General features: G+C 43.6%; 2 protein-coding genes across 3 annotated transcripts; one reads left to right on the forward strand and one right to left on the reverse strand.

Moving 5' to 3' along the window:
* The first annotated feature begins 757 nt into the window (after positions 1-757).
* On the forward strand, positions 758-4,156 carry LOC108862329 (DEAD-box ATP-dependent RNA helicase 52). Of its 2 annotated transcripts, none has more exons than XM_018636424.2 (7): positions 758-923; positions 1,404-2,157; positions 2,231-2,314; positions 2,397-2,639; positions 2,908-3,075; positions 3,200-3,313; positions 3,403-4,156. In XM_018636424.2, exons 2-7 carry the CDS (start codon positions 1,456-1,458, stop codon positions 4,048-4,050), a joined length of 1,959 nt encoding a protein of 652 aa, XP_018491926.1. In that variant the 5' UTR covers positions 758-923; positions 1,404-1,455; the 3' UTR covers positions 4,051-4,156. The 2 variants fall into 2 exon arrangements, with proteins under 2 accessions (XP_018491926.1, XP_018491925.1); XM_018636423.2 differs by having other exon boundaries at positions 759-955.
* An 84-nt stretch (positions 4,157-4,240) lies between these two features.
* LOC108862330 (carbon catabolite repressor protein 4 homolog 2) lies at positions 4,241-7,440 on the reverse strand. Its single transcript, XM_018636425.2, has 10 exons — positions 6,972-7,440; positions 6,148-6,871; positions 5,904-6,077; positions 5,733-5,819; positions 5,554-5,640; positions 5,379-5,432; positions 5,188-5,279; positions 4,972-5,086; positions 4,735-4,882; positions 4,241-4,646 (listed from the first exon to the last, which is right to left on the reverse strand). Exons 1-10 carry the CDS (start codon positions 7,127-7,129, stop codon positions 4,501-4,503), a joined length of 1,785 nt encoding a protein of 594 aa, XP_018491927.1. The 5' UTR covers positions 7,130-7,440; the 3' UTR covers positions 4,241-4,500.
* Between the last annotated feature and the right edge of the window lie 6,997 nt (positions 7,441-14,437).

Below are 14,437 nucleotides of genomic sequence, written 5' to 3' on the forward strand. Positions count from 1 at the left end.
AAAACTATGATATAGAGTAGAACGCAAGATGAAATAAGGAGAAAACCAGGGCATGCAGTGGAACTCAGCTAAAAAGTGCAATGTGATCAGAAGACCATTCTTTAGATGGAAGAGCCGTGTCCTTCCTTAAGCTCTCTTCATCAAGCAGTTCCATGAAAGATTCCACTGCTAGTGTATCCGCTGAAACCCAAGAAAAAAAGAGGCAAAATGTTAACAAGATAAATGCAGGCCACACCGGGTACAAACCTTTGTAAAATATGGAATCAAGTGTGCCTATAAAGTCACTGGTACAGTTTGTAAACAATGGTTCATCTGAAACAGAATTCATTCTTCTCCTTTGCTGCTCAACAGTAAGGCTGCCTCCATTTCTTGCAAAAGATGAGCAGGTCCTTTTAAAAAGACCTTGATATCTATGCTTATAACAAAGAAAACTAATACTCAAAATGCTACAAAGATTTCAAATTCTCAAGAAACTCACAATCGTTTTAGATTTTTTTATTTGTTGCATATGTATTTGTATAATTTATGATCTAATATAAATCAATAAATTTAAGTTTAAAAAAAAAGAATAAATATTCAGTAATTAATTTCAAACTGTGTCAGTAATTAATTTTTATCCAGACAAGACAACAATAAATATTCGTCTCTATCCAATCCGTGCTCACCGTTCTTTCCACGCGCCAAGATAATTACCGCCGACGCACAGTTTACTTCGTTATAGCTACGCCGGCACGCTTTTTCATTACTTGAAAAAAAAAAGGCTCATCGAAATACAAGTGTCTCTTCATCTTTTCTTTTTGCTTCATTTCCCAGAAACCTTTGTTTCATTCATTTGCTTCGTGTGCGATCGCGAGAAGAAGAAAAAAAACAAAAACAAAAACTAGGGTTTAGAACATCCGTACACCCATTGATCATTGATCTAGGTTTGCTTTCTCTATTCGAGTTTACTGTAAAGGTCTGAGCTTTATCTCTCTGTGCATGGTTTATGCAGCGGTTGTTCTGTTCGATTTAGTTTGTTTGCTTCTAGGGTTTAAGTGATTTGTGGTTTTAGTTCATGATTGTTCTCTGCTTTTTTTCTTACTTCTTCGTGACACTGTGTTCTGTTGTTTTGATTATTAGTCACATTCAGTTTTAGCTGAGGCTTTTCGGTTTTCTTCTATACACATTTTCTCTCAAAGCGATCCCTTTTCTCAGTATATGGAACCCCTTCTTACATGCACAGCTTTAGCTGAATACTTATTACCATCTTCTCTAGGTTTAAGTGATTTGTGGTTTTAGGAACATGATTATTCTCAGGTTTTTTTTTGTTAGCTCGTCGTGAGACTGTGTTTCTGTTGTTTCGATTGAATGTTTCTTATTTCCTACATACATTTTAACTGAATGTTGGTTACCATCTCCTCCAGGACATTGATCAAAGGAACAAGACATCAGTGGTAGGTTTTGTAATTTGCAAGTATGAGTTCATCATGGGCTGATGTTTCTGAATCGGAGAGACCACCACCATCTGGTTGGGCTGGAGGTGGTTACGGAAACTCTCGTCCGTCGTATGTTCCTCCGCATCTTAGGAGCCGTCCACCATCTTCAGACTTTGTGTCTGCTCCTTCAACTGGTGGTGATCGTGGGGGATACGGTGGTAGAGGAGGCCAAGGCTATGGTGGTCGAGGAGGCTATGTTGGTAGAGGAGGAGGTGGTGGTGGTTGGAATAACAGAACTGGAGGTTATGACCGTAGGGATACTGAAACGAACCCGTTTGGTAACGAAGGGAATGCAGAGCCGGCGGCTGTTAACGAGCTGGAGAACACAGGCATCAACTTTGAAGCTTATGAAGATATTCCCATCGAGACGAGTGGGGATAATGTGCCACCTCCTGTTAATACATTTGCGGAGATAGATCTCGGAGAGGCTCTGAATCTTAACATCCAGAGGTGCAAGTACGTGAAGCCGACTCCTGTGCAGCGTAATGCGATCCCTATTTTGGCTGCTGGGAGGGATTTGATGGCTTGTGCTCAGACAGGGTCTGGGAAGACAGCTGCGTTTTGCTTTCCGATTATTAGTGGGATTATGAAGGAGGGGGAGCATGTTGAGAGACCGCGTGGTGTTCGGGGAGTCTATCCACTTGCTGTTATTCTCTCACCAACTAGGGAGTTAGCTTGCCAGGTCTGAATCACTTGTTTAATATCAATCTGCATTCGTAGATCATATAAAGATGTTTTTATAATCTTTGTGGCAGATACATGATGAAGCCAGAAAGTTCTCATATCAGACTGGTGTGAAAGTTGTGGTTGCTTATGGAGGAACACCAGTCAACCAACAGGTTTCTGTTACTACTGCTACATTTAATGATAGTTAATTCTAGTGCTCTTTGCTAATCTGCTCTTGTTTTTGCTGTTTGATAGATAAGGGAGCTTGAAAGGGGAGTTGATATTCTTGTTGCAACACCCGGGAGGTTAAATGATTTGCTTGAGAGAGGTAGAGTCTCACTACAGATGGTAAAATACTTGGCACTTGATGAGGCGGACAGGATGCTGGACATGGGTTTCGAACCACAAATCAGGAAGATTGTTCAGCAGATGGACATGCCTCCTCCCGGTGTCCGGCAGACGATGTTGTTCAGTGCTACATTTCCTAGAGAGATACAGGTTTGTGGAACTCTTTCACATGCCATTTTCTACTTACCGAAGAAGATATTCAGCTAATTGTGTCCTGTATCTTAGCTGTTTGTTCTGAGAAGAACTGTTTTCTTAACTTTGGGTAAACATGACTGGGAACTGGCCCGTAAACCTGTGTTAGTGTTATGAAGACCAAGATATAGATGCATTAGCTACTTGCTGTATTTCTCTTACTACTGCTACTGCAATAATAACCTAAAAATGCAGGAAATGATTTGTTTTAATTTTTTATCTGCAGAGACTTGCATCTGATTTTCTTTCAAATTACATATTTCTGGCTGTTGGAAGAGTGGGATCAAGTACGGAGTTGATTGTCCAAAGAGTAGAGTTTGTCAATGATTCTGATAAAAGAAGTCATCTGATGGACCTTCTTCATGCTCAGAGGGAGAATGGTAACCAAGGAAAGGTAATGCACGCTTAGATGTTTGGTTTCGTTAGTGGCCCTTTCGGTCTCTCATGGTTCTGTTTCATTTTCCCTATGTCCTATGTGATGAGTTGCAGTTCAAGATCCTGATTATTTTATTTTACAGCAAGCTTTGACTCTAGTATTTGTGGAGACAAAGAAGGGAGCTGACTCGTTGGAGAATTGGTTGTGCATCAATGGGTTCCCAGCTACAACCATTCACGGTGATAGGTCACAACAGGTTAGTGAGTTGTTGATTTCGAAAAGAGGATATTGTATAGTTCAGTGCAACCGAAACCTAAAATCATATGCTATTGTTATGCATACAAGGAAAGAGAAGTGGCGCTGAGATCATTCAAGACTGGAAGGACACCTATTCTGGTTGCAACCGACGTGGCTGCACGTGGGCTTGACATTCCACACGTTGCTCATGTGGTTAACTTTGATCTACCAAACGACATCGACGACTATGTCCACCGTATTGGACGAACAGGACGTGCAGGCAATTCAGGACTAGCAACTGCTTTCTTCAACGACAACAATACATCATTGGCCAAACCACTCGCTGAACTAATGCAAGAAGCAAACCAGGAGGTCCCTGACTGGCTGAGTCGGTATGCATCTCGTGCTTCATCTGGAGGTGGTAAAAACCGGCGGTCTGGTGGTGGCCGGTTTGGAGGCCGTGACTTCAGGAGAGAAGGTGGTCCTGGTGGTGGCTATGGAGGCGGTCCTGGTGGTGGCTATGGAGGCGGTCCCGGTGGTGGCTATGGAGGGGGTCCCGGTGGAGGCTACGGAGGCTACGGAGGGGGTCCCGGTGGTGGCTATGGAGCAATGCATGGTGGATATGGAACTGTACCAGGTGGTGGATATGGAACGGTTTATATGCCTTATGGTAGAGGAGGTGCTTACTATGGTGGAGGATATGGAACTGTTCCTAACCAAGGGTATGGCCCTGGAGTGGCTAGTGCTTGGGAATAAGCTGTCTGTCCTTATTTATCTCTATTGTTTCCCTAATAGAGAGCATCTATGTTTATTATGTAGAAACGAGCGTTCACTGAAAGAAAGAAAAACTGCTAGTCTACTATTATTCTCTCACAAGTTCTCTAGTCTTACAAGACATGTATAAGCTGATCTAAAAGTACACATCTACTAAAAATGGAAGGATAGATTAAAAAGCAAAGGGGTATCTCTTAATATTGACGATCAAAATGCGAAAGGTTAGACAAAGAAAGAAACACAAGAGGTCATTATAAAGAATGACCAACTTCAGAAAGTGATCTCTGCCTTTTACTTTGGATCAGAATCACTTTCGAACTTTTGTGTCATCTCTGTCATAATCTGATTATAAAAACATGAAAACAAAAAAAAAAAGAAAAAGAAAACTATCTGTAAGCGATTTGCCATGGTGAAAAGAAGGTGGAGCACCGGTTAGCGTCTGGTCCTAGGCATGCAACGGAACTCAGCTAATAGTGCAATGTGACTAGACGACCATTCAGGTGAAGGAAGAGCTGTATCCTTTCTCAAACCATCTTCATCTAGCAACTCCAATAAAGACTCCACCATTAACGTATCCGCTGAAACCAAAAAAAAAAAAAACCTTCCTACTTAGTTAACTTGTTATGTAGTCTAGAAGAACGAGAGAGAGTAAGAAAATGGTGGAACCTGTATAAAATATATAGTCATGAGTGCCAATGAAGTCCCTTGTACAATTGGTAAACAACGGCTCGTTTGTATTAAGATCCATTTTCCTTCTGTGTTGTTCCAATCCAAGACCCGTTACTGATCTCACAAACGATGAGTACGCACTCACCTGAAACAAAAATCCTATTATCAAAGATCCAGAAGATAGGTAGAAACAAACAAAAGGTAACTCGGAGAAGATGAAGAAGAGAATGTTACCAGAGGCAATTGATGAGTCAGTTTAGTTTGAGGACGCAGGATCCCAAGTGGATCAACCAATAGATCTGGATGTTGTGGATCAACCTTTCCATATACAAGAAGTGAATGAGGAGCACTGCAATCAAAATTCCAATAGCAGAGCTTTAGCTTCATTCACCAATATATCATAAAGAGTATACTCAAATTGATACATCAGGTCAGGATAATTAACAAAACCTCCCGGGAAGTGTATTGAAGTCTCCACATACAAGCATAGGAATATCGGCACTAGCAGCTATTTTCTCCAGTCCTTTTAGTAAAGTATGAACCTAAACTCATAAGAACAAAACAAAACATTACTAAGGTGAATATTAATGCTATTGAGTTCAACGAAATACGAGTTTTTGAGGATAAAGAGATAAACATACCTGCCAGAGCTTCACATCCTTCAGTTCTTGTTGAACATTAACATGTGTATTCGCCTAAACTCCAACGAGTTACAACCAAATTAGACGGCAAGAACAGAAAATAACTGACCTTATGAGAACAGTCTTCTCAACAAACAGTTGAATGGGAAGAAAAAAAAAAAAAGGGAAACTCTACCACACAGATAAGCTGGCGCTTCCCAGAGAGATCAGCAGGTTGATTACCAAACTTGGCTTCAAGAACAACTATTAACGCAATGTTATCCTACGAACATAACAATCATCCCAATCAGTGATGAACACACAATAACTCTCTACTTGCGACCAGAAGAAAATGCATAGCATTGTCAAAACTACCTTCACAAGTCGGTTTAAAGCACTTCTCTTCTGAGCAGGAGGGATGATAACCTCAGTCAAAGACTGAGCAGCCTTATTGAACTCAACCTGGATTAACCGTCCAAATAAAATTAGTATATGAGGATCTAAATAGGTAGAGCGAGTAAACATATAGAAGAAACAGATACAAACATCATATTTCTTGACATGTGCAAATCTATCCCTTCTGAAAAATGTTGCACATCCGTCAATTGCACTTGTTGTACTTCCGCTGAGAACCTCATTAGTCTTCCTCTTGTAGAGAGCTTGATACCCATGTTTATCCAACTCAGGAGCAAAAATCTCATGGAAATGATCACTTTGTACCTGCCAGATAAAGAAAGATGAATCATCATTTATTCGTTTCTAATGCGTATAATGGTGATTCTGAGCATACCTCTTGAAGGCAGACTACATCAGCTCGATACGCAACAATCTCCCTCAACAAATTCTGCCTCCTATACGGCCAAGAAAGAGCCCAGGGAGGACAGTAGCTGTAAAGGTCGCTACTAGCAGAAGTATCAGACAATATATTGTAAGAAAGAACAGTGAACGATCCTGCAGACTGAATCCTCCCATCTTGATCCAAGTGACCACCCATCGCATCACCTCCATTAACAGAGATAAGCCTGCGAGGCCTGGGAGAAGGAGCAGGGATAACACGCGAAGTCATAATGGTACTAGGATGCCCCACAGACTGTTTACTCTCGGCAACAGCCACCACACACTCGAACTTCAAAACGTGACCAATATCATCAGCCGTCGGCGTGTACGTCTTGCAGCCCCCGACCTCGATCAGCGTCTCTCCTACTCCGTTCTTCTGCGCGATGCTAGAAGGATAAAACGGCGTCGGGCCGTTGAGACTCGATAGAACCGCAGGGGGAGCGGTGTTAGCACGAGCTAACTCGTTATCTTCTTCGTTGCTGTTCCCGTTCTCGGCAGCCGCACGCTCGTGGAGAGTCTTGTGGTGCTGCCACGCGTCGGTGAAGCATCTGGGAGAGCAATGGTAGCTTTTGGAGACGAGAGCTGGACGCTTGGAGCAGAAGACGCATTGCAGAGTGGCTTGTTCCGTTGGATGGACACTGCAGATCGTTACTTTCTTATCGCTCTGTACACGAAACCTAAACAAAATCGAAAAAAAGAACGAATCTTTTTAATCAAAATCCAAAAAAACCCAATTCGCGAATTAGGGTAAAGGGAGGAGCTTTATGATGATAATACCATCTGTAACGCAAGAAGTAGCCTTCGAGGGGAGAAGACTCAGGGACATCGTCGGTGGCGGCGGTCTTATCGGGGCGGCGAACGAGGACGTAAGGAGTTAGCTCGCAGCCGACGATGGGAATCTCGGAAGGGAGGTGGACTCGGATCACGCTAAGCATTGCAGAGTAGTAACAGTGACGAAGCAGAGAATCGAAACGATTAGAGATGTATTGACGACGAAGAAGAAGAAAGGCTGATCGAACATTTACTTTGACCTAAAAACCCGTTCGAAACCCTAGATTTTTATTTTGCCTCTCTCTCAGTTTAACCAACTTGGATCTTCTTTGAGAGAAAAAAAAAAGAGTTAAAAGAAAATAAAAATTGAAATCGGGGAAATCTTTTAATTTTTGTAGAATAGAGATTGTGAAGGTGGTGGTGGATCTTTGAGAAAAGTTTATGGATCAATTCTCACGCTGATAATATTCTGTCAAGTAATGGAAAACCCCTGGTTGACTGTAGCGCTTGCTCCCCCCCTGCAACTTCCGTCTCCGGTTGGCAATCTCAGCCACTCGCCACCCCGTCCTGACCCTCCTGACCCACCCGATCCTCTCCAATTCCCTCCTCTCCCCTCACCTCTCTCTGGTGGCCAAAAACCCCCAAAGCGTCGCTCTTTCTCACCTCTTCCTCTGAATCCAACTGTTCCCTCTTCTCCTCCAACTGTTGCTTCAATGGCTCCGTCGTCTGGCTCTCTGCCAAGTACTACCCCCTCTGCAGCCCAACTCCTTGCTGCTTACTCCCCTCCCCCTCCCCCGCCTTTTACTGTTCACTCTAACCCTAGATCTGAATCTTCTACAGTACCTACAAACCCTCTTCTCTCAAATCCCCCTCCGTGTTTCCTCTCGGGCCAAGGAATCCTTCCACCGCCTCAATCTCTACCCTCTACTTCCCACCAGCCTCCCCTGCCCTCCCCCCCTGCGCCCTCTCATTCCCCCACCTATGCTGAAAAAACTAAAGCCACTATTAGCAGAGCTCTCTCGCGACTCTCTCCCCAAAACTTTTCTCCTGCTGGCATCCCTCGTGTAATTATTCCAGATGAAGTCTACACCAAAGGTGCAGAGCTTCACAAGGACTTCCTTGTCTGTCGATTCTTTGGAAGAGTGCCTGCTTTTAGCCTCATTCAAAACGTACTAAACTTCTTATGGGGAAAAGGAAAGCACCTTGAGATTCATATGCTTCCTCAGTCCAATTCAGTGCTTGTCAGAATCCAGAATGATTTCATTCGCGAGAAGGTGCTGCTGAAAAGATACTGGTACATAGACACTTCCATGTTCTATGTCTCGCTGAGATCGGAGCACCCAGAAAATTTCTCTCCTTCTCTTCAAAAGATTCAACTCTGGGCTCATCTCAAGGGAGTGCCTTTTGATCTTATGTATGATGCTGGATTGAGTCATATCGCTGGTCAATTAGGCGAGCCGAAAGAGACTGATGACTGGACACTAAGCCTTACAAGCATCAGCACCGCGCACGTCAAAGTGGAGATCGACACTACCATTCCACTCCCCTCTCAAGTGGAAGTTGGAAGATCCAATGGTAGCTTTGTAACGGTTGCAGTTGAATACCCATGGGTTCCTCCTTCTTGTGCGCACTGCAAAGAAGTTGGTCACATCCAGCGTCACTGTCCTCTGCTCCCTCCCCCTTCTGCCCCCCCTCATAAAACTCCCCCAAGCCTTCTCACCCCTCTAAAAAAGCCCCCTCTTCAACTAAGTTCTGCTTCTCTTGCCGTACTGTGGGTCACCTAATGAACTCTTGCCCAAAAGGCCCTCAAGACTGGACGCTAGTCAACAGAAACAAGTCTCCTGCCCCTCCTATCCCTTCATCCTCCCATCCCGTTATCCCAACTTCTCCCTCACCTTCAACCCAGCCTGACCCTACTACCCAAAAGAATACTCCGCCTTCAAACCCTGTTGAATTCCAAAACCACATTACTGGCATCTCATCTCCTGAAGTTGGTGACGCGGCTCAACCTTCTATGGATATAGATACTGCATCCCCATCGAAGGAAATGGATGTAGTCTGTGCAGAGTCTGACTCTCCTGCTGTGGAGACTGGCCCCCATGAAGTAGCTCCTGTTCTGGCTCTCCCAGCAATTTTTAAGGACAGACCTATCACTGTTCCTTTAAGCCCTCCTCCCCTTATAAACCACTCTCTCCTCTCCCTCAACCCTTTCAGTGCTATTTCTCCAGCTTCTTCTTCCCCTAACCCCTCCCAAATTCCCTCTCCTCAACCCTTTCCCCCAAAAATTGACTCTTTCTCTTTCCAAATCCTAAACCCACCCTCACCTTTACCACCCTCAGCCCCCCCTTTCTCTCCCCAATCCTTTGCTGTCCAGCCTGACCCCGAGTCTTCTCCTTCTGGGGAGGCTCAAAACCTTTCTTAATCATGTGTACAAATATATTTTTTTGGAACGTCCGCGGTATTAATGAGCGTGACAAGCATTACCCTTTTGTTCAATGGTTATCTACCTATAAACCCATAATGGGTGCCCTTTTGGAAACTCACATTAAAGAACCCAATCTCACCCCTATTCTAAACCGCATCTGCCCGGGCTGGAACCATGTCTCAAATCATGATACTGACTTCGATGGCAGGATTGTTATCATCTGGAAATACCCAGCAGTTGTAGATGTTCTGCACCAGTCGCGCCAGTCGATGACGTGCAATGTCTCACTCCCTGGAGGGAAGAGATTCGTCTACACAGCTGTGTATGCTGCAAACACAAGAGAGGAGAGGCAAGCTTTATGGGAAGAACTATCTGAAATACAAACTACCTTATTCTTAGAAAACAACTGTTGGTTAATCGGAGGAGACCTAAATCAGATCATGCATTACCAGGAGCACTCATCACCTACGGTGGACTCCTTCTCGGTTGATATGCTTGAGCTAAAGGATAACCTAACCCAACTGGGAGTCTATGACCTCAGATTTCAAGGTTGCCCCCACACTTGGACAAATAAGAGCCCTTCAGCCCCTGTCACAAAAAAACTTGACCGCGCCTTGACTAATGTTGTGTGGCTGGATTCCTTTCCCAACAGTGTAGCGACCTTTCTCACCCATGAGTTCTCTGATCACTCCCCCTGCCTTATTGACCTAGCCTGCCCCCTTCCCCAAGCTGGTACAAAGCCTTTTAAATTCCAAAACTTCCTGCCTCAACTTCCCTCCTTTCTGCAAGTGGTTGAGACAGCCTGGTTGCAGAGTGGGAGCAAAGCGACGGATCTTTCAGCCCTGGGTTTTAAATTAAAAGGATTAAAAAGAGTGATGAAAACACTAGCGAGAGAGAGTTGTTCAGATATTCAGAAAAGAGTGGTTTATACTAACGGTTTGTTAAAAGATGTGCAGGTACAATGCTTGAATCAACCAAATGCAGAAAATTTCCAGGCAGAGAGGGACCTGATTACCCATTGGACCTTCTTGCGCGGTGTGGAGGAAGCTTTTTTCAAGCAGAAGTCGAGGATAAATTGGTTGCGATTGGGTGACCAGAATACTCTATTCTTCATGAGAGTGGCGGCAACTAGGAACTCATACAATTCAATTCGATCTCTGTTGCTCCCATGTGGCCTCCTAGTAACAGACTCGGTTGAACTGTGTGAGATTGCTCTTCACCATTTTCAGGCCATCCTCTCTCCACCTTCTCTCCCCATCTTAATGTCCCCTATTCAGTGGTTCTATGAGTTGTTGCCTTTCAGGTGCTCAAGGGATCAAAAAGCTCTTCTCTCCACTATGCCTAACTCTGCTGAAATTACAAAGACCATCCTCAAGCTTAATCCTCACAAATCCCCGGGGCCTGATGGTTTCACCTCTGCGCTTTTCAAAGGGGCCTGGTCAGTTGTGGGAGAGGAAACCACTACTGCTATCAGGAAATTCTTTGAAACAGGGTTCTTGCCCTCCTCTACAAACGCGACGATCCTCACATTGGTCCCAAAAAGGCCGGGAGCTTCTGCGATCACGGACTACAGGCCCATCAGCTGCTGCAACACCACTTATAAGGCGATCTCAAAGCTCCTAGTTAAACGCCTAAAGCTAATACTGCCGGAAGTTGTTCTCCCTAATCAGACTGCATTCGTGCAAGGCCGCCTGTTGATTGAAAACACGATTCTTGCTTCAGAAATAGTGCAAGGCTACCACAAGGAAGGGGGTCCAAAAAGAGTTACCATTAAGGTAGACATCGCAAAGGCTTTTGACACTATCAGGTGGGAATTCATTCTCCAATGTCTCCGAAGCATCGACATCCCAGACTTGATGATAAGGTGGATTGAGGCTTGTATCTGCTCCACGTCTTTTTCACTCGGTTTCAATGGCTCCACCTATGGCTACTTCAAGGGATCCCGTGGGTTGCGACAGGGCGATCCCCTTTCGCCCTATCTGTTTGTCCTGGCAATGAATTGTTTATCTCACCAATTAAACAAGTCAGCAAGAGAGGGGAAATTTAACTACCATTCTAAATGTCACAGAACAGAATTAACACACCTTTCATTTGCAGATGATTTACTTATTTTCTGTGATGGATCCTCTCGCTCTGTACTCAGCATCCTGGAGATCCTCAAGGACTTTGAAGCACGGTCAGGTCTAGCAGTCAGTATTGAGAAGACCTCTCTCTTTGCGGCAGGATTGAAACCACATGAACTCGCTCAACTCAAAGCTGCAACGGGTCTCACTGAAGGAGTACTACCTGTGAGATACCTCGGTGTCCCACTATGCACAAAAAAGCTCTCAATGATCCACTGTGCTCCTCTTCTCCAATCGATCAAGACAAAGCTCCACAACTGGACTGTAAAATCCCTGTCGCTTGCGGGAAGACTTCAGCTCCTCTCGACAGTGATAGCTGGGATCACAAATTTCTGGTCTTGTGCTTTCATTCTGCCCCAAGCGTGTGTAGATGAAATTGACTCTATTTGTAGCAGATTCCTATGGAAAGGCAAGACGGAGGGGCCCAATGGTGCAAAGGTGGCTTGGGCTAAAGTTACAACCCCAAAGGAGGAAGGCGGACTTGGGCTGCGCAAGATCACGACTTGGAATTTGGCATCGGTTCTAAAGCTGATTTGGATTTTGTTCTTCAAGCAGGATTCAATCTGGGCATGCTGGTACATAACTGAAGTGCTGGAAGGAAACCCGAACAACTTCTGGGTCATAAACACCAGACAGAAAAACTCGTGGTTAGCAAACAAATTATTACTACTAAGGGACACTGCCTACAACTGGATCAAGCATCATGTGGGTAATGGAGAAACAACCTACTTCTGGACATCTAACTGGTCTCCTTTCGGGAACATAAGGAGATACTTGCAGGGAGAAACATGCCTCACCGTAGGGATTCCCTCCAACATGACTCTGGCTGAACTATGGGAATCTGACCACTGGGTTCTGCCACCTGCAAGATCAGAAAAACAGGTTTACATTTACACTTATCTCTCCTCGCTCCACCTAACGCTATCTGCTGACAGGTTAGAATGGTCGCCAGAAGGTGTATCGAAGCTTACCTACTCGACTCGCCTGATATATGACTTGCTGAGGGATGCTTCACCAGTTGTCCCATGGCATAAATCTGTGTGGTTTGGAAGTGGAATCCCAAAGCACAAGGTTAGAACTTGGTTGATGGTGCTTGATCGGTCTCCAACTCGGGATCGCATGATCAAATGGGGCCTCCAAACAGATAGTCGATGTCTCCTGTGTAACATGTCTGCCGAATCTCGCTCTCATCTCTACTTTGATTGTGATTTCTCTTGGGCTATCTGGTCGCCTCTAGCGCGTCGATGTGGTCTCACGCCTACTCGTCACTGGGAACCAACACTAAATCAGTTGCAAATCTTCAGGGGATCAAAGCAACACAGAAAGCTCCTACTCCTGGCCTGGCAAGGATGTATCTACACAATCTGGACTGAGAGAAATAACAGACTACATCGTCAAAGCTTCCGATCGCCTTCCTCCATCTACTCTGAGATTGACCACACCATCAGACGAAGGATTGCCTCTCTTCGGTTTACTCAACCGACACAAGCCTCATCCCTTCTGCAGATATGGTTCTCCTCTGCTCCCCTACATCGGTGATAACGATCGCTCATCTTCCTTTTCCTCTTTTGACTATAGTTTGAGATTGGCCTCTATAATGTTCTCCTATAATCTGGGTTTGGGCCGCTTGGCCCACTGGCATTAGCCTGTAAACATTTGCTTTCTTGCTTTTAATTTGAAAATCTTTTATCAAAAAAAAAAAAAAAATTCTCACGCTGATAGATGGGGAAAAAAATAATCAATCAATGAAGGATCAAATCGTATAAGAGCGGAAAAAAAAAACTATTACCTTTGGACCCAAAAAAAAAAAATTTTATATTTGTTTTAATATTATATTTTTGTTGCTTTTCTGAATGGAGGTAATCAAAACTTTCAAAGGAATTTGGTTTTGGCGCTGAAATTTTGAAGAAAGTATACCAGTTTTTTCTTTTTCTTTTAAATCAATTAATGGAGAAGAGACAAAAATTGTTATTAACCAATGTAAATTGAGAGTTAATGGGTTTCTAGTTCTACTGGTAACAGAAAAAGAAACTTGAGAAAAGTGAACGAGTGCTCAACAACACCTTCGCTAAAAAAATGCAGTGTAATATTCCTTTTGGTGATCAAGAGTCAAAACATGTTTAATATTCAGGTCTGATTATAACCAAGTAAATAGTCAAACCATGATCTTGTGATTGAATCAGCCGGTTTACGGTTTAAAAATCAAATCCAATTAAGCTTGTGCATGTTAAATGAAAGGGAACAACTTCAGAGAAAGTGTTGAGTTTTGCAAGTGTACAGAAGGTGGTCTCTCTCACTCACAGTAGCAAACAATCACATTACTTACAAAACGATGCTTTCTGTATGGTTAATGGAATGGGTGGTTTCTATAGACTTTTCCTTGTCCTCCAATGTGAGATTGGTAAGACTCTTCTCTACCAACTTGGACTTTGTCTCTTTTATCACTGCTCTGTTTCAATCATTTTTTGGTCTAATGATCATTTTTTTTTTGTAAAACTGTTTCGATCATTTCAATGTGAGAAAAAAAACAAGAAACAGAACATGAAAATGTACAAAGCAATGACTTCAAATTTTACATTTTTTAGTTGAAGAACAATGGTTTCTCCATCCTTTTAAGCTGTAATCGACAGATGAAGTGTTTTGAAAGTGTTGTTCCATTTCTTCCGCTGTTTTCTTCTTGTTCAAATACCTTTAGCAAAGAGAAAGACAGGAGATGAGAATCAGAGATGTCAAAGAACACACACTAGGAGATTTTGGAAGTGGGATGTTACTTCATGTGGGCATGTAACGCTGCTTGGAAGTCATATGCTTCAGCTCTCTCCTGCAACCCGAGTCCAATAAAAGCATGTCGACTGCGGCTTCTACAGGATGTGGTGAACTCAGATGTATCATTGGCCTAAGAAGCCAAATTGAGTTGATGAAAA

This window comes from Raphanus sativus, chromosome 5, assembly GCF_000801105.2.
Source record: "Raphanus sativus cultivar WK10039 chromosome 5, ASM80110v3, whole genome shotgun sequence".
Lineage (NCBI taxonomy): Eukaryota > Viridiplantae > Streptophyta > Magnoliopsida > Brassicales > Brassicaceae > Raphanus > Raphanus sativus.